The sequence below is a fragment of the Lontra canadensis genome, unplaced genomic scaffold (genome assembly GCF_010015895.1).
Source record: "Lontra canadensis isolate GAN:19392208 unplaced genomic scaffold, GSC_riverotter_1.0 scaffold13, whole genome shotgun sequence".
NCBI lineage: Eukaryota > Metazoa > Chordata > Mammalia > Carnivora > Mustelidae > Lontra > Lontra canadensis.
The window spans coordinates 21,969,767-21,993,779 of NW_022631007.1; the positions used below are offsets into that span (position 1 = coordinate 21,969,767).

The 24,013-nt window shown below is 43.4% G+C and overlaps 1 protein-coding gene across 15 annotated transcripts in view; it reads left to right on the forward strand.

The window, feature by feature from the left end:
- The window catches only part of FMNL2 (formin like 2), a 317,058-nt gene that overhangs the window by 59,496 nt on the left and 233,549 nt on the right, over nucleotides 1-24,013 (forward strand). For 10 of the 15 annotated variants that reach the window (XM_032857807.1, XM_032857803.1, XM_032857818.1 and 7 more), the window contains exon 1: nucleotides 16,884-17,042. The exons of the other annotated variants lie outside the window; for them this stretch is intronic. In XM_032857807.1, coding sequence (XP_032713698.1) covers nucleotides 16,899-17,042 — 144 coding nt within the window. In that variant the 5' untranslated portion in view covers nucleotides 16,884-16,898. Of the gene's footprint in view, nucleotides 1-16,883; nucleotides 17,043-24,013 lie in introns of those variants that run through there. 15 annotated transcript variants of the gene reach the window in all.

The window sequence follows — 24,013 nt, forward strand, 5'->3', positions numbered from 1 at the left end:
CCACAGTGAGAAAGGGAACAGAAGCCAGGGGAGTGGGAAAGGGAGAAGCAGGCTCTGTGGAGCAGGAGCCCGATGCGGGGCTTGATCCCAGGACCCTGGGGTGAAGGCAGACACCTAATGACTGAGCCACCCAGGCGTCGCTAACTTACATCTTTCTACATAGACTTTTTTAAAGGCAGTTTTGAAAGTTTTTTAAATTTTAATTTAATTAATTAATTAATTTATTTTTTAGGGCTTCAGAACTAGGTTTTTTAACCTCAGCAGTGGTGTGGCATTTTGGGCCAGATAACTGGCTCGATGGGGGCCTGTCCCATGCATTGTAGGATGTTGAGCAGTGTCTCTGGCCTGTACCCACTGGGTGCCAGCGGGTAGCCTTGGGTAGCACTCCCTCCTCCCACTGGTGGCAGTCAGAAATGTCTGCAGACACAGCCCAGGGTGCCTGGGGGTGGGGGGCAGGGTGGGGAGTCACCCGTCGTTGAGAACCACTGCATTAGAAGATAAGATTTTGTCATTGTCTTTGATTTTTTAAAAAATGTCCTCCCCCCCACGCCCCACCCCAAACCACAGCTAAGGAGGAATTATAGGGCAGACAGTGCCAACACAAAGCTTGAACCTTTATTTGGCTGCAAGGGTTTTGTGACTCAGTTCCCTATAAAGTTAGATGGGAAAGCGTTGGAAGTTGCCCTGGGAAGCGGGTTCCTTGCAAGAGGAGGCACGGATTTGCAAGACTGCTTGCTTTCACCTCTTCAGCAGGCCTGGACCTGTGCTGTGATCACAGGGACATCGGGGAGGAGGGGAGCGGGGGACTTCAGCTTTGGAAGTTTGGGGAATTTATCACTTTTAAAAGGAGTGTTATTTCACAGAAGTCCTTGTGGAATTGTTCAGTGTTTTTAGAAAAAAAAAACCATGCGTTTAGATGTATCCTATCAAAGAAACCTAGATAAGTCCCGTTAAAGTTCCCTAAAAATTCACCTTGAACACCTCCCTCCACTGAATGAATTGACCTAAGAGGAGAATATACGGTTCCACTGGTTTCTCTGTAAGCAGCATAGTACCTTTTCACCTAGTAGATGAATTCAGCTGAATGGGAATCCTGGCTGTCTGTCGTGCTTGAGGAGTTCTTCCCTTTTGATCTTGAAAGAGGTAAGAGAAATGCCGCGAGGCAAAAAGCGTTAGCTTCAATCTGCGCAACATTTCAAAGACCAAGTTGGCGGCTTTGTCAGGAGTGTCCATGTTTTCACTTGAAGCCTTTGTTTTTCAGGTCACCTGTGGATTGGGTGTGCTTGTTCGGTCAGTGGAAGGGGAGGGAGTTTCGGTCAGCAGAAGGAATCAGGAGGTTCCTGATTCCCCCCCTCCTTGGAGTTCTCTAGGTGCTCCCCCCCTTGCCTTTGAACCTGATTGATTTCTGACGGGTGCTTATGGAAGAAGTGGTTCCTGTGATCCGTTTGGTCTCTGAAGCTATGCATGGGGCTGGAGACCTTGTCAGGAAAGAGAAGCACAGAGAAAAAGAGAGCTATTTCTGAGTAGTTTCAGTTTTGTGTTTAATCCTCTAGAAGCCCACAAATGCTGAGTTGGTTCTCATTTGTAAGTGGTGGTGAAATAAAAACAAAGAAATATGAGTGTGTGTGCTCTTACGCACAGGGTGGGCCTGAGCAGTGTAGCCAGATTTCCCTTAATTCTTTTTTGTTAAGAATTCTATTTATTTGAGAGAGAGGGAGAAACAGACTCTGCGCTGAGCAAGGGAACCTGCCCCAGGTCTCCATCCCGGACCTGGAGATCATGACCTGAGCTGAAGGCAGACGCTTAATCGACTGAGCCACCCAGGGCACCCCCCAGGTTCCCATAATTCTAAATGGATTTTTTGGGGAGCAGGCCTGGGGATCCGTTCTGTCCTTGAAAAGCACAGAATGTGTCCATTTCACTTCTGAACACTGAATAAGATTTGAATTACTCTCTGAGTGTGGTCCAGCTGTTAACAGAAGCAGATGTAGACACCAACAGAATTCTTGCCTTGAAGACCTTTGGTGGCAGTTCCTAGTCCCTGATGGTAGCGGTGAGGGAAGATAGGCGGTTGCTGCTGAAGAGAATCTGGCCAGATTCACCCCATCTGTTCTCTTTTACACACTGCTCGCTCATTCCCTCCTCTTTTTTTTTCTCTTCTTATTGAGGAACAATTTTAATTTATAGAAAAACTGAGAAGACCATAGAGAGTTTCCATATATTTTGTACCCAGCTTCCCCTATTATTAACATGCTACCTTAGTGTATGGTATGTTGCTCACAATCAGTGAACCAAGACTGATACATTATTATTCACTGAAGTCCATACTTTATTTAGATTTCCTTCATTTTTACCTCATCTCATCCAGGATACCATATTATACATTTAGTCATCATGTCTTTTTAGGCTTCTTTTGGTTGTGACAGTTTCTGGAAATTTCTGTGTTTTTGAGGACCTTGACCGTTTTGAGAAGTGCTGGTCAGATATTTTGTAGAGTGGCCCTCAGTTGAGACTTGTGGAATATTTTTCTCTGATGACTAGACTAGGGATATGGGTTTGTGGGAGGAAGACCTCAGAGGGAAGGTGTCCTCTCATCACATCATTTCAAGCACTGTTAACATGATTTGTCCCTGTGCATGTTGACTTTGCTCAGCTCGCTGAGGTAATGTTTGCTGGGTTTCTCTAGTGTGAATTCCCCCTCTGCCTCACACACACCCTCCCACTGCCCCCTTGCATCCTGCACTCTGAGGAAGGGAGTCACTGTGTGCAACCCACAGCTGAGGACGGGGGAGTTGGGCTCCCCTGCCTTGAGGGTGGATATCAGTGTAAATTATTTGGAATTTTTCTATGAAGATTTGTCTCTTCCCATCTCTTTATTGAGTAATTTCTTTAAATCAATATGGACTCATGGATACTTGTTTTATTCTTTTGGTTATAGTCCAACACTATCCTATTTGTTCAGATTGTTTCTGTTTTGGCCCCTTAAAGCTCTTCAGTTGGCTCCTGTGTCCTTTTAACATATTCTCTTCATTGTTCTATTTATTTGCTTTATGGAACCTCTTCCTTACTTTCTGGGAGTGCTGGTTCTCCTTTGACTTTTTGTCTTAGTAATGCCTTCTGCCCAGCGTGTAGTAGTGACAGTGACAGCTGACATCTTGGTCTCATCTCAGCTGAACTGTTCCCCTCACCTTGTGATTCTGTTTGCTCTAAAACAAATATTCCACAAGTCTTCAGCTAACAGAACTGTAAAACTCAGATAAGCTAAACAAATTCAGTCAAACTTAAACAGCTGCTTTACAGCAAAGGGAAACCATCAACAAATTTAAAGGCAACCTACTGAATGGGAGATGCTTGTAAATGTTATATATGACAGTGGTTAATATCCAAACAATACAAAGAACTCCTACAACTCAATACCTAAAGCCCCAAATCAATTAAAAAATGGGCAGAGGACTTGAGTAGACATTTTTTTCCCCCGAAGAAGATATACAGATGGCCACATGGACACATGAAAAGGTGCCCAACATCACTCATCATGGAAATCAAATCAAAACCACAATGAGATAGTGCCTCACACCTGTCAGAATGTCTAGTATGAAGAAGACAAGAAATGACAAATGTCATTGAGGATGTGGAGAAGAAGGAACCCTTATGCACTGTTGGTGGGAAAATAAATTCATAGAGCCAAATGGAAAACAGTATGGAGGTTTCTCAAAAAAATTAAAGATAGAAATACCATATACCCAGTAATTCCACTTCTGGGTATTGACCCAAGGAAAACAAAAACACTAATTTGAGAAGATACATGTACCCTCCCTACATTTATTGCAGCATTACTTAAAAGAGCCGAGATATGGGAGCAAGTGTCCATCAATGACTAGATAAAAAGGTGATATATATTTATATGGTGGAAAATGTCTCAGCCATAATAAATGAGATCTTGCCCCTCGTGACATGGATTGGCTTGCAGGATATTACACTAAGTGAAATAAGTCAGACAGAAAAAGGCAGATCCCATATGATTTTGCCTACATGTGGACTCTAAAGAACAAAATGAACTAACAGACTCAGATAAACATAGAGCGCAGACTGGTGGTTGTCGGGGGAAGGGGAGTGGAGGATAGGCAAAATAGGTGAAGGGGTTTAAGTACAAACTTCCAGTTTTCGTGAGTCATGAGGATGAAAAGTACAGCATGGGGAATACGGTCAATAATATTGTAATGATTTGGGTGGCAAATGGTAACTGTACTTTGTGGCAAGCATTTCGTAATCTATAGAATTGTTGAGTCACTATGCGGTACACCTAGAACTTACTATACGTCTACTGTACTTCAGTTACAAAATGTAAAAGGGACTTGGGACTTAGGCATGTTATCAGTCTGTCTGTTTTTTGACATCCAGGCCTATCTTCAGGCTTCCATCTCTGGACCTTCCCGCAGCTTCTCTGTGTGTTTGTTGCATGAGCCCCAGAGCTCTTTCAGTGACTGTGACTCCTGCACTGCATTTTGTCTGTTGTTTGGCCAATATAATGTTATCCGTCAGTAAGCTTGTCCTTTTCTGCATAAGCATTTTGGGGTTTTAAAATTAATTTCCTCTTGTCTTCTCATCACACGTGGTATAATAGACCTCCACAGAGAAGCAAATAATGGAGAAAGTGGGCAAAGACCCAGTTCCAATACAAAAAACAAGGAGGGAATATACATAAGCTTTCTGGATGGTGCCATTTCTTCTTTCTTCCTCTCACCTCAACCCTTGAAATGACCCCCTTTCATTGTAATCCAGTCCTTGTATCCTAAGATTGTGGTGATGGGTTAATGAATGAGAGAATGCGTGCTGGGAACTACACAGAACTCTGAGGGAAGGGAGGGTTCAGAAGCATTATCTTGTGGATGATAACCCTGTGCGGAAAGCTAGACTCTAAGCGCTGAGCGTGGTTGCTGGTGGCATTAAACACAGCAGAGGTGGACTGGGAAGCCTTACTTTGTTAGATCCAGTGGGGTTTTGCACTGCAGTCAGCTGCGGTCCTAGAGGCCGCCCAGGAATAGATTGGTATTTTTTTTTTCTTTTAAGATTTTATTTATTTGACAGAGATCACAAGTAGAGAGAGAGAGAGAGAGAGAGAGAGGAGGAAGCAGGCTCACTGCCTAGCAGAAAGCCCGATGTGGGACTCGATCCCAGGACCCTGAGAACATGACCTTAGCTGAAGGCAGAGGCTTAACCCACTGAGCCACCCAGGCAGCCCTAGATTGGTATTTTTTATATCTTTGTAAATAAATCTCCATCTCCTGTACATATTAAGTTTTTTTTGAGAAGAGGAAAAGGTGGTGGTCAGATGTGACATTTTGTAACCTATGTTCCAAGACAAAGTGAGGTAGAGGGCATCCATGTTGAAGTTTCTCTAAGAGGTGAGTTTAGGGAGGTCATGATGAGCAGGGCCCTCGGTGTGACAGTGCCCAGGGTGCTGACTGCGGGTAGCTGTTGCTAATCATCTTCCTCCCACGTTCTTTGAACCTCTCAGGGGGTCCTCACTGGTCTTGGTTCATTTTTCCTGCCTCTGAAGGGCATGGCGGGTGGAGGGCTCATTTCTGTGCTGGCACTGTGAGGAGACAATGTCTGCTTGGGGATAGGTGAGGAGGAAACTGTTGGTGGTCTGGCTGGTATTGAGATGCTGCTTTGTCAAACACAGCATCTGGTTGCAAGTAAGGACTCTGAGGTTCTAGAAGTAAGTTCTTAAACCTCCCCCCGCCCCAATCAGGCTGGGCCTTTCTATTAAATAGAAGCTTGGATTAAGAAGTGCTTGGGAAGGAAATATCCTTCTGACATTCAAGGAATCCACCTTTCTGTTTTTTTCCGGAGCAGGGGTGTTCTTCTGTCCTCTCTCTAGGAAGCCAGTCTGGTTTCTGTCCCCTCACTGACCAACTACCTAGAATATTAACAGAATGACTCATGTTCCCAACATCCTGTCCTTGTTCTAGAGAAACGGGACTGTTTGCCTTTGGAAAACACAAAGCTTACCTCTGTGGAAAAACCCCAAAACAAACATTACTTTGGCACAGTTTTCCTTAAATGATGTCTTGCATTTTTTTTTTTCTTGTGATTTCTTCTAAAAACAATGAAGTGTTGGGTTTTTCTGTGTATACTATGTGTGCCAGGTGATGGAGAATTCGAGAGCTCTGGCGATGGGAAGGACTGACCATCTGCTCCAACTCCCTTTTCATGGTTCTAGAAACAGAGACCTGGATGACGTAAAGTGATTTGAGATTAGAAATCTGGTCAGTGATAATCAGGACTAACAACTACGTGAGTCTCCTGCTTCCTGGTTCTGGGCCTTGCCTTTGTGGTTTGTGGTGGGATTTTGAACATCTCATTTGCTTAATTAGAAGTTCTATCCATGTAGCATGATCCTGATGTCAGTGGGTGTTTGCAACTGGGTAGAGCCTAGTAAAATGGTTAAGAATACATGATATCATACATTACATTGTTCCTCAGAAGCTGAGGATGGAGAGAGGTGACAATTTTCCTGAGGCTTAGGACATTCTGTCACACTTTAGCCTCTGGACAGGTTTTGGGCAAGTCTTCTCTCTCAGGACTTGACTCAGAAGGGGGCTGGGTTTGACTATGTCTTTTGTTTGAGGCTCTGAAACTGTGATTTCATGTTTCTCTGAATGTATGTTGTACATCTTTTCCACAACGAAGCAGAACATCTGCAGTGTGGGTAAATTCTTATGCCTTAATTCCAGTATTCTAGAACATGCATTTCATGTTATTTATAGGAATGTTGTTTTTTCTCATCAAAGAGGGGACTACCTCAGTTGCTAAAGTTACCTGCTGTGTTGGTTAGCATTCTGAGGGGAGGTGTAGTCAGTTAGGTTAAAGTTGGTGTTACAGCAGAGAGAAGAACAGTGGGAGAAGAGGAAAGCAATTAGTGTGTGGGAGTTACCCATCATGTAGTCTCACCTTTCTGGTGTCTTCAGTGTTTTGCTTAAATATATGGCTGATGCCATAAAGACAATAGTTTCAGTTCCTTCCAGAGTCCACACCATCTCCTTTTAGATTCTGATTTTCATCATGGTGGTAGAAGATTTGTCTGAATGGTGTGAGTGAATCACTGCTTCTGCCATTATTATCTCTGTTTTACAGATGAGAAATTTGAGTCCTAGAGAACATAGGTAATTTACCTCAACTCCTAGAGCTGGCGTAGGTGGGATCTCAGACCCAGGTCTTTCTGCATGAGGGTTTATGCTTTTAGCCCTAGTACCTTCCAGATGCCACCTGCTGCCTGCCCCATTTTAAGTGGACAGTGTGTCCTTTCCAAAATTTCTGACTGAGTAGAAGTTCATCATTTTTTTGTTCTGCACTCAACTCTCTATTGCCTGGCGTAGAACCATACCAAAAACATTTTTATTAATGATTTAAAGGTAGTGGATGTGATGAACTGAAAGGGGGAAAAAAAGCCCAACTTGCTGCCCGGTCACTCAGACTTATACTGGCTCCGTCACTTGGTAACCTTGGGCCACGAAGTAACTTCTCCAAGTGTCCGTTTATTGCTTTGCCTGAGAAAGTAAGGAAACTGTTATTTGCTGCCCTGGGCTGTTGTGACATTAGAAAAAGAGGACTTTAAACTTGTGGCCTAGTGCTTAGCCAGTGATAGGTAATTAGTGAGTGGTTGCCATTATGGTTACGTTGATGTTAAACTGAGAAAAACCCGAAAGCTTTTCTTTGACTTTATTGGCTTCTTTATTTTCCGCCTTCTAAGGACAGAGCTTGTCATTTCCACTAAATGCCTGCTACCCACAGGGAGTTCTCAGTAATAGGATGAACATGTCATTGATGGAGTATGAAGGTTGAGTGTTATCAGATACCGGTTCCTTTGGTGCCTCTTTCCCTGCAGTCATTGGGGGAAAAACTGCAGCCGGAGGCACTGTGGAGGGTGGGCCCCAGCTTGGCACCGAGGGCTCTTGGCAGGGCCCCCCTTCAGGGAGCTGGGTGGGAATTTCATGTGACCATTCTCTGATCTTCAAGCCTCCTTGCTCTGTTCACACGTCCCTGCTCACTGGAAAAGTCCCCAGCCCTTTACTTCTGCTGAATGGGGCCCCACAGCCAGAAGGAGCCTGTGCGTTAAATGCAAAAGAACCCGATTCTGCCCTTGCTTCTTAGTATTTTGGTGTTTGAAGTTTCATCTGCCACACTGAGTGTGTTGGGGGTCGGCTCTTTTGTCAGTTCCATCCAAGAAACAAACCTCTTTCTCTTCCCTTTCCTTTAGCTTCCTGGGAGAAATGGATTTTCTAGACAGAGAGAATTGATTGCAGAGATAGGAAGTCAAGCAGTGACCTGTGCAGTGCCTGGACCAACACAGGTACTCGGTCGCTGAAAGAGACTTTAGGTGACTGTAGTCTTGGTAGCTCTATGAACATGGTCAGCCTTTTGGGGGACTGAGGGATCTGTTTAGGTTCAGTAACTTGGGTTGGAAAACTGTACCATCTCCAAATGACACCTGAGGATGGGAGGGTGCCAGGGAATGAGGGTTGGCCAAGTGGCTTCGTGTAGCTCCCAACTTAGAATAAGGTCCATATTTGAAAATTAATAAAGAGCCTTGAATTAGCTACTGCTTGTAGAATAATCAATACATATTGAACAGTTGTGATTGGTCAGAATACATAGCACTTAAGTCCTTCTATCATTACAGAACTCAAAAAAAAAAAAAAAAGAAAAGAAAAACCACTTTAAACAGTGAATCTGCCTTGTATTCATCATAGCCTAATGTTCTCTTCCATGTCTTTGCTGTGCTCTTTATTTTTTTGGTTGAGTGAGTAAGCCAAACTGGTTCATAAAACATCTGTAAATTTCAAGTCTCTGGGGAGTGAGAGTAGAAATGACAGTATCTGGAGCTTCATGTTTGCTGGTAATTTGCTGGCTTAGCATTCTTCTCCTGTTTGTTTTTCCAAAGCTGTAGACTCTATCAGTCAGAAATCAGATGCAATTCAGTAGTTGTGAGTTTGGTGTTTTCCTTGAAGTAGTTGGTTCCGACCACGAGACCTGGTGAAATGCTCGCTGTGCATTGATTTCTAAAGCCAATCCTTAGTAGTGGGGACTGGAAAAACAATTGGAAAGTTACCAGTTCAGAGAGAAGAAGGTTGCAGCTGTCTTCATAAAGTTTTTCTCAGGCTTTTATTTATTTATTTTTTTAAGTTTTTACTTATTTGAGAGAGAATGAGAGAGAGCACGAGAGGGGAGAGAGTCAGAGAAGCAGACTCCCTGCTGAGCGGGGAGCCCGACTCGGGACTCGATCCCAGAACTCCAGGATCATGACCTGAGCTGAAGGCAGTTGCTTAACCAACTGAGCCGGTCAGGCATCCCTTTCTTAGGCTTTTACAGTGATGAGTCCAGAGCCATTGATGGAACACTATGAGACACATCCTGTCCTTTCTTGCCTCTCCATTTATATAACGAGATACTCAGGTGCTCCAAGGAAATAAAAATATGATTATTCCAAATGACTAACTGTTTTCTGCCCAAATCTGATTGTCATATGCAAAGCTTAAAAAAATCACTCTCTGGAAGATTAGGACAATGGCAACTGGCAAAACCAATGTTGTATAAAGGTGATATAATACCACTCACTCATTAGTTCTTTGTATATGGAAGTGGTTTGTTTTTTGCTTTTTTGTTTTTTGTTTTTGTTTTTGTTTTTTTTGAGTGAGGAGGTAGAGAAGGTAAAATTGTGGCACTTGCCCTGGACTAAATTATGGTCTGAGAGTGGTTCTTTAGAAGCACAAAGAAGAGGCAAAGAGTAGGGAGTGAGTTTTGCCAGCTGTGGGGAAAGTTGAGGAAAGGAGTGTGATGCCCTCATGGGAAAGGGTGGTGGTGGTGGAGGGTTTTTCAGTCAGTAGTATAAGGTTCCTATTTCATGTGGTATGTAATTGAATGTTAAATGAAGTTGGCACCAACGAGGCTGCTCACGGTGACCCTGGATGCGAGAAATCACAGTGGAGAAGTCCAGCTGAGCAGTGATGAAGGCCTGGTTTATCACGATGCTGCTAATGTGGATTCTTTATCAAGGATTTAGCACATGTCAACCATTTGATTTGCTTTTCCCCATTTAATCCTCACACTGATCGTTTTCAAATGGTAGTTGAGAGGAATCAGTAGTCTGCTCAAGATTAACCAGCCAGAGGTGGATATTGGGTTTGAAACCACGATGTCATACCACACACTTAGATGAAGACAAGGTCATCAAAGTAAAGAAGACTGGAACTAGAGGAATATTTTGGAGATAGAAACCACAATGCTTAAAAACAAGTATGTGAACTTGAGGCAAAATGAGAAGGAAAAAGATGATTTTAAAATCACAGTTCTGGAGAAAAGGCAAGATCATAGAGCTAGTGATGGGGGTAAGAAGAGTGAACCACGAGGCTCTGTCTTGGGCATGTTTCTGGACTCCACTTCCTAGATGACAGTCAGTAACCTTTTATCATGGGTAATTTCATCTCTTGGCTTTCAGAAAACAGCTGTCACTCCCAAGTGCTTGCTGTCAACGTGGAACACAGGTTGTGAACACGTGTCTTTAGTGCCAAACTCCTGTCGGCGGCAGGTGTTGCCTCCAGCAGCTGACTGATCCCTATGGCAGTGGAGCCCGGATGGACACATCACACCATCACATTGTCCTCTGATTTAGCCCATGATAGGACTGCTGTCTCTTACTGCAGGAAAGTGCTTGTCCGTGATGGACAGAGACCATTCTTGGGAAGGATGCATTTATTCTAAATTCTTCATCAGCCTTTGTCAGAGTTTGTGCTGCGGGGGATGCAGCATTCTGAAAAGCATTGTGGCAGGGACCCTAGCGTTCACAGGCCTGGCTGAACCACAAGGAGCCGATCAGATTTCTCCCTGACTCCGGAAGAATGCTGACTAAATCTTGAGCTTGGTATTGTGACTTGTTTCGTGGATTCTGTCAAGGGGCCCAAGCCTGTTTGACCACTGTCCTTCCCCCCCCCCCCCGCCCCGCCCCACCCCGCCACGCCTCTCCATGCATGGCTCTTTGGATTCACCACGAATCATTAAATGTTTTTATTCCCCAGCTTGTTTTGCTGGGTGAAAAAGTAAATCTTCCCAAATGAAGGATTGACTTGATTAAGCCTCCCCTTAGAAGAGAGTATTAATATTATGAGCAGTGTGGTCTTATGGTGGCTGGCCAGCTGCCTAGACGTGTCCTTGTGCCCTTTGCCCCAAATTATTTCTTCACTGCTTGCTACAAAAATCACTGAATATGCTGGTAACTGTTAATTATCTCCAGTTAAAGAATAGCAAGCCACCGCCCCCCAGGTGGTCTCCGGAATGCTTAGAGCAGTGCTCTGTCAAGGAAACCTTTTCCTTTCCCACCCTCCTCACCCCCAGCAAGTATTTTCTATTAGGAGAAACATAGGAAGCCATCAGCTCCTTTGCATTTCCTTTCCTAAGAGAGAGTCAGCCGGATTCCCAGCGCTGAGAGCATTATCTACGGGCAGGTAAGGTTTTGATGAGGGTTGTGAAAAGAGAGAATTTCTGGGAAGGGAAAGTGAAATTATGCTCCCTGAGAAAAGCCTGAACAAATAGACTTAATTGGTTGTGTGTTTGGCTTTGTGCGTCAGTAAAGTGGTATTTTACACACCATCAGCAGGGAGCATGTTGGAAGAATGTTTGCTCAAGAGAAGAAATACATCACTTCCTTTAGGAATCTACCCATTGTCCACATTGCCCATTCATTTTATATTGACCATACTCTCCTGGAGAGAGAGACAGAGAGAGAGAGAGAGAGAGAGAGATAGCTCCCTCCCTCCCTCTCTCTTCCTAAGAGACCCTCTTCACAGTTAAACCACTTTGGGCTAAGTAAGTAAGTAAGCTAGCAGGGTTATGGCTGAGCTCAGGCATTGGGTCCCTGGTTATGTGCTTGCTCTACCAGCTAGGGCTCAGTGCTGTCCCTGCACTCTCCCCCCACAACCCGGGCCAGCTCCACCTCTGTTTTACTCCCAGGAAACCTCAGCACATTCCTAGCATGCTGAATGGTGCAAGTTAACTCAGTAACTCCTGTGCGACTGAACTCCCAGGTAGCTGAGCACACAGTGGTACCCTTTTATTTGACATCATAAAATAACCTTTGTCTCCTTTGGAGTCGAGCTTTCAATTGAACATAGAGCCACGTTTGAAGAGAGCAGGGGCGTGTGCTGGTTCTAGGGTGTAACTTGTCAGGGGAGGTGACCCCATGTTGGTGGCCTCGCAGCTGCCTCCCAAGTGTTATTTGGAAGTCAAATGCTAGGTCACAGTCATTTGAGGGGGACTAATCTCCTTCTTAAGATCTTCTGCCTAGGGATTCTTCATCAGCTGGAGTGTTGTCTGTTCGCTGCCATTTCCTTGACTGTGTTATCACTTAATAAATTCATTCTTCTTTGTATAACCTGTATGAAGGAGGCTGGTTCTTGCTCTTTTGGTTAACCTTGAGTTCACGGCCAGTGGCATTTGGAGCCCGTTGAAGGCTCTCCTTGTGTATTGTTTTCATAAGCTAAATAGGGCACAGAAAGAACACCAAAAGACTCTTCTTCCCCAAGGATAGGAGGGAAGCGGGGGATAGACAATATGCAGTTTACACACGAATCTCATTTGAGTGCCCTTTAGACGAGATTATTTTCTGATTCTGTCTTCTCTTCAGTCTTAGATCTATCCTTCCTTTCCTCCATACTTGTTAAATATACATTAGCTTTTTTAAAATTAGAAACAGAATTTATGCCAGTCTTCTGTTGAATTGATTTTAACTTTTTCCTGGATTAACCTATTTTTAGGGCCTCTATTAATAAAAGACATATGTCTTTATAAAGACAATAAAATTCATATGGGACAGGAGAAAGGCAGAAAGAATTTTTGGTTCCAGTCTGATTCATATTCTGTGGCTAGATGGTAGGTATTCAAAGATTTTTGATCTATCAGGCATTAATTTTGTATGGCATTTCTGATAATTCCGTATTGACAAAAATCAAAATAATTAAAGACTTTCATGGAATATTAAGCCTGTCCATTTCCTTCTATCATTCTTCTTTCCTTCATCCATACCAATTTCCTGTGTCACTTTCTGTCTCATTTCTGTAATTTATCATGCTAATTCAAGTATTGATGTGTTTCTGTGTTTCAAGTATTGATGTGTTTCTTCTTTTCTTCTTCCTTGTGCCCCTCTGTGTGGAAGGGAAGCCGGCCATTGTCTGGTCTTGGCAAGGATATTGAAGTTGTTTCCATCTTCAGGGAAGGGACAGGGAGGACCGGGAATAGTCTTCATCTTGCTGTTTCTTCATCCGTAGGTGTAAAGTGCCATTGCACCTACTATAAGACAAAAACCAAACAAAGCAATCCCTGCCCTACCAAAAAACTAGAGGGAACTTTTGGTAGAGAAGAATGGAGAAACTTGGATTGACCAAAGCATGAAGTTACCAGAGTACTTCTCTGGCTAGTAGTTGTATTAGAGAAAAATTGATTTTTTTTTTTAAGTGAAGAAACTTTTCAGAAAGTAGTAATAGTAGTAGTAAGGAGGTAAACTGAAACGGAAACTTAAATATTTAATCTCAGCTAAAGTGATCAAGTGTTTCTGTGGCCCTTTCTTTGAGCCTTCTGATCTTGCTATTATTACAGGTCAAAAATAGTTGAATGATAGGGATCTCCTGTGGTTCAACCCAGCAAACCTGATGCAGAAATGGAGACCCAGGAGGGTCCCCTACCCAGCCCCCTCAGTTCTGTCCTTGAACTCAGTAAGCAGACAACTGACACAAAAGTTCATTTGAGTCTTTTTCTGTTTCTCTTTTTTCCCCCCTTCCTTCCTTTCCTTGAAGAGTTAACTGATACAAAGGGCTAAAGGATATCTTTGTAGCAGAGACTGTCAGGAAGTCAAAGTGACTGATATTTTGTGGGGTAAGCCACAGCAGCAGAAGCCACCTTGCAGCTCTAGGACAATAATTACACCCACATTTAAGGACACGGAAACAATGGAGCCAGCCTCTGTAGAAATGAGTGTGTTTAGTCATTGGTCATTTTGTTTGATTGTCTGAGCCAAATCTTCTTGTCCTTGAGGAGCACGGATTGTGCTATTTTTCATTGCATTCCTGACATGCTTAAAACAAGGCTGCTACAATCTACTGTAGTTGACTGATGCCGGGAACATTTGCTGCACCTAACAGTAGCCCTTCTCCATGAAACACTCCATTGATGCTTTTAGAACTCATTACTGCTAACCAAACAGTAGTGGTTTTATTACTGTACTAATGGAGCCTGGTACTTGGAGTCTGGGACTTGGTGGTTGGGGGGAGGGGGAGGGCAGAGCAAAGAATGTGGGCAGGAAAAAAGGACCCCTTTCCATGATTTGTGGTGTCCCCCCCCCCAAAAAGTTGTTAGGCAGCTTCCAGTAACACAATGTGATAATTTAGCTACAATGCAGGGTTTAATACGCATATGCAAGGATGCACTAAATGAATTATTCCTAGCAGGGAGGAACAAGGGCTCTCTCAGTTAAGAAGCAGCAAGACAGCAGAATTTTCTATGGCCTTTCCAATAAAGTGATTTGCTTTCTTAACAGTACATGGATGCAGACAAATGAGTTGTGAGAGCTAGAGATACTGACGCACACAGGATTGTGCTCAACTTGGCAGGCTCCCTGTTGTGGGCACCAAGACCAGGCCCAAGTGACAGCTTTCACCCTCTTTCATAGTTTTGGTAATGCGCTTGCGTCCCTTCTCTTGTTTTTATCTGTTACTTTAATACAGGTGGTTGATTCATTTACCTTTCATGTGATTGCTGATATTTGAGGTTTTATCCACCATTTACGATTTGGGTTCTATTTGATCTACCTTTTTTATGTTCTTTTCTCTCCTTCCTCCTCTTTTGGGTTAAGCAAAGAGTTGTTCGTTCATTTTTCCTGTTTATTGACTTATTAATTCTTTTACTTTTTTTTTTTTCATGTTTATCTCAAGGGTTATAGGGTGCATCCTTGACTGATGATAGTCTAATACAGACTCTCTTATCTCTGCTTTTGGTACACTGCTTGTATTTGGGAAAGTTCATGGTTCTTGATGAACCTAACTGGCAATGGAATGATTTTGTCCTTCTTTCCTGCTTGAATCCCTCCCACAGGAGGTGTTACTTACTGCAATTGCTTACAATAACTTTCATTAAAGCTCTCACCCAGTGTCACCTGCCCTTGGAGATGCTCCAGTGAGAAGTGGACATGTCCACTGTTGAGTTGTTGGCTCTCTGGAATAAGTATGGAAGCTTTCTAGTGTTCCCATGAGACTGTTAGCTCTTCAGCAGCAAGGATGTTTCTGTCCTTCATGCGGTGATATCTGGCGTACAACAGCCCATCAGGAGAAATCTGAGTGGCTAGGCACACTTCATCCAGATCCTAGGGCCCACCTCAGAGGGTTTAGCCCACCTTAGTAAGCTCTAATCTTAATACCCTACCAGTTTCTATCAGTCCCTTCTCGCGGTTTTGGTTGAATCAAGGTGGTCATTGGCTTTTCTTATCTCTGAGGTCATTGTGTCCTCCACACACTCACATTAACTTTCAGCCGTAGTCACTCACTGGTTGCCACCTGTAATGCTATTACACAAAATTTAATAAAGCGATAGAGCCCTCGAGTATATCTATTAGCTGATGTTATTTTTCAGGGAAACGTGATGAAGATGCATGGAAATAATGAATACAAAGATCCTTCAGGTTCTCTGGGACTTGTTGAACTTGTGTGCCTGAAGCACACAGATATGAAAATATCCCAGTAGAAAATACCTCCTTAAGGGTCGGATGTGCTGGTAATGAGGTCATTGTAAGCTATGATGAGGAAAGCCTGTAGCAGAGCGGTATAAACCTGGTCTTCTGGTGCAGCTTTGTGTCACTTCTGTTATGTTATTGGTTTTCTCTAATAACCCCAGAGATTATCCTACGTGAAGTCCTGCTTCTTGGTGATGGAGAGATGTGTGTGTGTATTTTTTTTTTTTTTTTTGAATCGCGAGGGTTCTTTGCCTGGTGACAACAGTCTCTGCCAAAGCAGTTGGGTTTGTAAGGTGCTCATCCTGTTCTAGCTTTTGAGTACTTGTGGATAAGCGCCATTACCCACCCTCCCTCCTTCCCTCCCTCCCTCCCTCCCTCCCTTCCACTTGTCAGAGAGAGAGCACAAATGGGGAGCGGCAGGTAGCAGGGAGCCCAATGCGGGGCTGGATCCAGGACCCTGGGATCACCACCTGAGCTGAAGGCAGACACGTAACTGACTTGGCCACCCAGATGCCCCTGCATTACTTCTTTTACCTGTGGGGTAGGGATAACACTCAGCTTATTCCACAGGCTTGTTGTGGGGCTGAAGTTACATACTGGTTCCTAAAAGCAGTTTGAAAAACTGAGTCACCCTACAAGTGTGTTTTGTGCATTTTTTCCTGGTAGGTTTTTTCTAGTCGGGCAACTCAGTATTCAGGCATCCCTCTGGTACAGCTTGCTAACTTTAATTTATTTCTGAGGTGGGTGGTGGAGCCCTGAAGCCACTAACGAATATTGAGTATCAGAGAATCTCTTTCCCTGCTCTTAACTCTGCTGTGAGTTGGTAGCTTCTCCAAGGACATTGAGGTTTGTTCTGGTTTGAGCCAGTTTGGAGCTCCATGATAAGTAATAGAAGTCAGAAGCGAGAGAGTGACGGCTGCCTTGAAGCATTGTAAACTTTCAGAGAAGATTTTTCTCAAGATAAATTAGCAAGAAGTTGTTTCCTTGCACAAAGGCACGGGGTGGATGTGAATTGACTCTCCAGGGAAATATTTACCACAGCTTCTTCTGCCAAAGTGAGTGTGGTCACCAGGGGCAACAGTAGCAGTGCCTTTATCCAGACAGATGCAAGCCCTGAATTCAGATGCCCCTTCGTGGGGCTCCCAGCTGGTCTGGAATTTGGAGTGCGGGAAATGGATGGTCAGTGTTCACTTCCCAGGGTGTTGGAAAAACCCTACTTATTGGAGCATCTGCCAAGCGTGGATGGAAGAAAACTCTTGAGAGACTAGTAAGTGGAGGGATTGTTGTATAGATACACTGCTCGGGGCTCAGAGGCACTGCTGAGATTGTTTCTTAGGTAACCGTAGAAGAGGGTGAGCTGTTCTCTTCTCAGGATCTTGTGAGGGCTGAAGAGGGATGGTGGAGGAGAGAAGGACGTTCAGGGTACTTAACGCATTTCTGGAATTGCCTTGGAGGAGTGACGTTCATTTCTTTTTTCAAAGCAAGATAGTGGCTAGTGACAGTAGCCAGTGATTAGTATTTTGTCTGCAACTTTCATAGGGGAATAGACCCATTTTCTAATTTCTGTAAGAAACCGCACCATGATTGAGCCCTCCTGCTAGGGAGTGGGCTAGATGTTAGGCAAAGCTGCTATGAAATCGCCTAGGTCTTCAAATAGTTGGAGAGGAAGACCAAAGTCACAATCAGATCCAGGTGGGGGGTGCTTCTTCCCCTCTCTCAGCTGCACCCTTTACAAATGTAGCGTGGTTGGAAGTGCCTGAATCCAGAGTTGTCCATGCTGACTTCTAGCCAAACCAACACCGGGGCACCTCCGAAAGGAGACTTTCAATGAAATTAGATTTTAGTTGCTATATTTAACATTTAATTATATCCTATTGGGATAAATTTTAATTTCTCAAGTGTTACAGCCAAGGCGTGAAAAAGTGGGTCAAGGAAGCTAACAGAATTAAAAAAAAAAAAAAAGCAACATAAAAAAATTCTGAAATCTGTGGTATCTCAGGTAATTAATTAGAACAGCCTGTGGTTATTAGCATGGGTGAATGTTTCATGGATGTAGCGAAAGAGTCCCCCACTGTCTCCCAGATTGGGAGTCTGCATTTAAAAGGACTTGAAATAATGTGATTCAGGTATAGGTTGTCCTCTGTGGGTATGTGTAGGAATTCCCATTCTGTGTGTTGGTTTTTACATTGCTGTTTATTTTCCTAGTCTCACTGGGGAGTGTAACGTCACCTGAACAAACATAAGGTAGCATAGGCAAATCTGACATGTGCTAGGCTCCTTAAGTTAAATAGAAAATACGTGAGCTTAGGGGTGCCTGGGTGGCTTAGTTGATTAAGCATCTGCCTTCAGCTCAGGTCATGATCTCAGGGCCTGGGATAGAACCCCTCATCAGGTTTTTTGCTCAGCAGGGATTCTGCTTCTCTCTCTCTCTCTCTCTTTCTCTCTCTCTCTCTCTGTGTTTTAAATAAAATCTTTATTAAAAAAAAATGTGAGTCTGTGTGGAATCCAGATGATACATGTCCCTTTTCTGCCCTTGGGGACCAGTGATGGAGAGGTGACTCCTTGAGGTTTGTGTTGAACTTGGGTTTGTAGTCTCAAATTAAAAAAAAAGACATGAAGGTTATGGCTTACCCATGAGAGTTGGGGAGTTCTGTGAATGACATTGCTGTACACAGAAAATCCCTTGGCTTTCTGTCAGCTAAATCTGCTGACTTGTTAGACTTCCAGGGCAGGGGAACATCCTTGCTGTTGGTCAGTGCTGCATGCCGATGGTGGGCCAAGAAGGTTTTACGCAATGGTCTAGGGCATTGTGGGTGTCAGATGTGTGCATACACAGGTGTTCCTGTGATCTGTGCACATATATCCAAGATAGTCAGGGCCTTGGGGCTTAGGACCGAGGGGCTGGCTTTCAAGACAAAACAGGAGAAGGAGAAAAACAGGCGAGCCTATAAGATATCTTCTCCTTTGCTCTGTTCCCATCTACTTCGGCTGCCCTGACCTAATAACTGGCCTTCAGTGTGCTTCACTGAGTTAGTGCTAAAATCTCACCGACCCTGACTGTTATTCTTACCTGCCCCATGTGTTTCTTTGTGCACTAGTGAGTGTGGGGTAAATGCACCGACTTTAAAAGTTATAGCAGCTCTTGGAACAGTTGGAACCTGGAAAAGTCACCCATTGTTCTATTAACCTCTCACCTGGTAATTTCCTTTCTCCTAACTTACGAGGGTTGAAAATTTTTGCCACATTATTTTTTTTAATTGTGGTGAAATATACAAAAAAGGTTACCATTTTTAGGTGTACTGCTCAATGGCATTTGGTACATTCCCAGTGTTGTTCCATCATCACTACTATCCATCTCTAGGACACAATCTTCTCAGACTGAAAATCTCCACCCTGGCAGCAACACCTCCTCCCCAAGTCCCTGCCCAGCAGCCCCTGGCCACCTCTGTTCCACCTCAGTCTACACGAGAAGACTAAGAGACTGAGAATTTGCCTCTTACTGAGCACCTCACAGGAGTGGAGTCCTACAGTGTATCCTCTTGTTTCTGGCTTGTTTCACTGAGCACCAAGTCTTCAAGGTTTATCTGTGTTTTAGATTATTTCAGAATTGCATGTTTCTGAAAGGCTAAAGAATATTCCATTGTATGTGTGTACCACATTTTGTTCATCTGTTGATAAACATTTGGGGGTGTTTCTGCCTTTTGGTATTGTGAATAATGCTGTTGTAAACATGGGTGAACAAGGGTCTGTGGTCCTACTTTCAGCTCTTGAAACACACTTACAAATGGAATTGCTGGGTCCCCTGGTAGTTCTGTGATTAATGTTGCACAGTGGCTGCACCAATTTCTGTTCTCATCAGCAGTGCCCAGGGTTCTGATTTCTCCCTGTCCTTGTCAACACTTGTTATTTTCCGTTTTTTTTTCTTTTCTTTTTTTTTTTTTTAAGTAATAACCCTCCTGATGGGTGTGAAATGATCTCATTGTGATTGTGAATTGCATGTGTGCCTAGATTTTAAAAATATGTATAAACAGCATACTTTTCATTTTACATCCTTGCTTTTAGAATGACTTTTTTTTTTTTTTTTTAAAGATTTGAGAGAGAGAGAACACATGTGAGTTTAGGTGGAAGAAGGGGCAGAGGGGGAGAAAGAGAGAGAGTGAGAGAGAGACTCCTCAAACAGACTCCCCACTGAGCACAGAACCCTAATTGGGGCTCGATCCCAGGACCTTGAGATCATGACCTGAGGGGAAATCAAGGGGCAGACGCTTAATCTACTGAGCCACCCAGGTGCCCAAGAATGACTGTTTAATTGTATCTTTCTGGGATCCATATTGAAGTTGCCACTTGTGTGAAGAAACGAAATTTGAACCAAGAAGGCAAATGTGGCCTTTGCTGTAGACAAGAAAAGGACAGAAAAAGAGTGTGTCCATGCCTTTGAGGATACCCTAGGAGGAAACCGTAGGGCTTCCTATGCCCATTTTGGATCTCTGAGGAACTTTACAGTGAACACATGTGTTCAAAGTATACAACATGAGAATGAGTCTGGTTCTTATGAGGCAAGTTTCTGGTTAGACAAAGTGGATTAGATGAAGGCCCCTCCAGGCAACCGAGACCTTGCAGAATCATCTAATTTATCATCCTTTCCTCCAGGCTGAGAGGCTTTTAAGTAGTTTGGGAAAACTTTGAAGAGGTAGGGAAAGCTTGAGAATAATTTAAAAACATGTCCCCTGCAGGCCAGTTTGTTAAAAGCCCAATTTAACCAGAATGCTAAGGCAGTGATTAAACAAAGACTTTGAAAAAGAATCTTAGAATATCCCATTAAGAGAGATGGTCACTAAACACCAGAGTATTTAAAAGAGAAGAGTCGAACAAAAATGAATGCTTTGTGCGAAGACTAATTTAGTCACCAAAAATTCTAGAAACTTTCAGAAGCTACAGAGATTGCTTGCAAGCAACATGGACTCTTGGTAGAGCTGATTGAAACCTGTTTCCTATGGCGCTTCATTGGTAAACATGATGCAAAGGCTGAGCTGAATATTATTTAGAATCCTAGTAAAGAAAACATCCATACCCCTTTCCTACGGACTACTTTTTAACTTGTAGTTTTGGAAAGAAGCATCTATTTCTGAGTATTACCCAAAAAAACAAAACACAAAGCAATAACCCAACCATTAATCAGGCCCCTCTCCGAGCATGGATGCTTGTCCTATAAGGCAGAGGTGACCAGGACCACACCCAGCCTGGACTATCGGGCATCAGTGGTGAGCTCATCTGTGTTTGAGGAAGGAGCTGACCAGCTGTCGCTGAGTCTAGAAATTTCCAGCCAGACAAAGTCAGCTCTGAGCTGCCTAGTCCTTCCAGGTGACTGGGTTGAGATTTGCAGACGAGAGCAGAGAGAAGAGTGAATGGAATGGACCCCAAGGACTTGATCCATGTCTGTGGAATTCAGCTCCACAGTGGGGTTACAGGGGGTGGCTTCCGTGATGATAGTGCTTCTGTATAGATTCTTAGGGAAACACCCCCCCCCCCCCCCACAGTGAAAGGAACTTGACCAGGTTCCACCCGGCGTCTCAGCTGTAGAGGCCCAAAGAGTACAAGACCAGCAACAGGAGACTTGGATTCCAGACTTGGGTTTGCCTGTTATTTGCCTGAGATGTCTTCTGTCGGATGATTGGTGGTTCTGCCAGGTTTGTCAGTAGCGGGTAGATGCATCACATAGGGGGGAACATTCTAGAATGTAAAATACTGTAAGCATTGTTACTAGTAGGTCAGATAGTAAGACTGAAACGAAAGAGTCCTGTTCTCAACTCCTTTCCTGTTTGGGCATTCCTTGGGATTGGGATTCCTTGGGATTGGGATTTCTTGGGATTCCTTGGAACTGCAAAGCTCCCATGAAAGTCTTTGGCTCTGAAGACCTCAGAGTTGAATGAATGACTTCAGAGTTTGAAAAATAAATGATTGGACTATTATAGACCTTCTGGGGGTTTGCCTAATCCCAAAGCCAGTAATGTGAGGTACTTCAGTTAGAGAACAAACGCGTTTTCTTCCTTTTTCTGGACAGGTTAAAGTTACAGGTCAGTGCTAAGGTGTCTGGGAAACTCTGACATGATTCTGAAATATAGGTGTCCGCCCCCTGGCCCTACAAAGGGGCACACATAGGAGTGGTCACTCAGTTTGTGAATTCCACAAACATGGCCAAGAGTAAAGAGTTGGTAGGGGCAGACTCCCTCGACTCTTCCTCATAGGGTTACCTCCAAATGCTTACCAAAGGACCTTGAATTCAGCAAGAAACTTCTAGAAATGCAAGAGGACTCAACTCTCTTGTGAGAGCGTGCTTTCCTGTTGTAGAACCTCAGCTGCCAAGGAGCTCATTCCCTTTGTACTGAGTATACATATACAGAGAGATAGTCCCGGGGATCGATGTGGTAGGAATCATGTAACTGTGGATAAAAGAACAGGCTTCTGAGTTGCCTCATTAGTTTGCACTGTGATAGCTTTGTTTACATTTTATTGTGTTTAAATAGAATTATAACATAATCACTAATAATACTGTGCTGCTGTGTTGGAGCGTCTACCGTGTCCCTGATGCTAGGTGCTGGACACTTGCTGTCTCCATTCCTTAGTAACGCCTACAAGATGGCTGGTTTTACTGATGAGGAAACTGGCTTGGATAGGTCTGATGAAGCTGTTCTAGGCCATACAGGTTGGGTTTGAAATCACATTTGCTTTGGAAACCTCAGAAATCCTGAGCTGGTTAAGTTACGCTGTGCTGCCTCCCATGTTTAGGGGAATAGGTTTAAGAAATTCAGGGAAAGGGCTTTCCTGTCAAGGCATGTTTTCTTAGTCACAGGTGCTCAAACTGTTCTGTGCCTATGTGAAACATTCTTCCCAGAAACCATAAGCTTCCTAAGCATTCTCTTGTTCCCCTGTTTTGCCAGTTAAGTCATGGATACCCCAGTGTGAGGAAATCACCTGTGTTTCTGATGCCCTGGGATGACATACCAGGAAGACGTGCCAGGGTTTGTGTCCTGGATTCTCACCCTGTCCTTGCTTGGAATTTTAACTTTCATTCTGGTGATGACATAATTGATTTAGTTAGGTTGATAGGTGGTTGTCTCAATTCTTTTTTTTTTTTTTTAATACTTCATTGAGGTATTATTTATGCCACAACTCATTTGGATGAGTCAGTGGTTTTTTAGTAGATTTACAGAATTGTGCCACTGTCCCCACAGTCTAATTTTTAGAACATTTCTGTTGCCCCCAAGACTTTACTCTGTCCCAAACTTTAAGCTGCCTTTAAAAAATTTTTTTTAATAAGTTTTAAATTTTTTTAATAAACATATAATGTATAATTAGCCCCAGGGGTATAGGTCTGTGAATTGCCAGGTTTACACACTTCACAGCACTCATCATAGCACATATCCTCCCCAATGTCTATAACCCCACCACCCTCTCCCTACCCCCCTCCCCCCAGTCACCCTCAGTTTGTTTTGTGAGATTAAGAGTCTCTTATGATTTGTCTCCCTGCCGATCCCATCTTGTTTCATTTATTCTTTTCCTATCTCCCAAGCCCCCCACATTGGATCTCCACTTCCTCATATCAGGGAGATCATATGATAGTTGTCTTTCTCCGATTGACTTAATTCGCTAAGCATAATACCCTCTAGTTCCATCCACGTCATCGGAGATGGCAAGATTTCATTTCTTTTGATGGCTGCATAGTATTCCATTGTGTATATATACCACATCTTCTTTATCCATTCATCTGTTGATGGACATCTAGGTTCTTTCCATAGTTTGGCTATTGTGGACATTGCTGCTATAAACATTCGGGTGCATGTGCCCCTTCGGATCACTACGTTTATATTTTAAGCTGCCTTTTGTGGCATTATCCTCTGATTTGCTGTCAGGTTTTTTATTTATTTATTTATTTATTTTTAGCTGATTATGAAAAGGAAGAAAGCATTTTAAAAATTGATGTTTTTTTAATTTATTTTATTTCATTTCTTTTTTTTTTTTAAATTTTCAACATAACAGTATTCATTGTTTTTGCACCACACCCTGTGCTCCATGCAATCCGTGCCCTCTCTAATACCCACCACCTGGTTCCCCCAACCTCCCACCCCCCCAAAATTGATGTTTTAATTTTATCAAACATTGAATATAGTGTTCACCATGTCAGACACTGTTCTAAGTGCTTTGTGAAGATTAATTCCTTCAATTCATGGATTTCTCCTA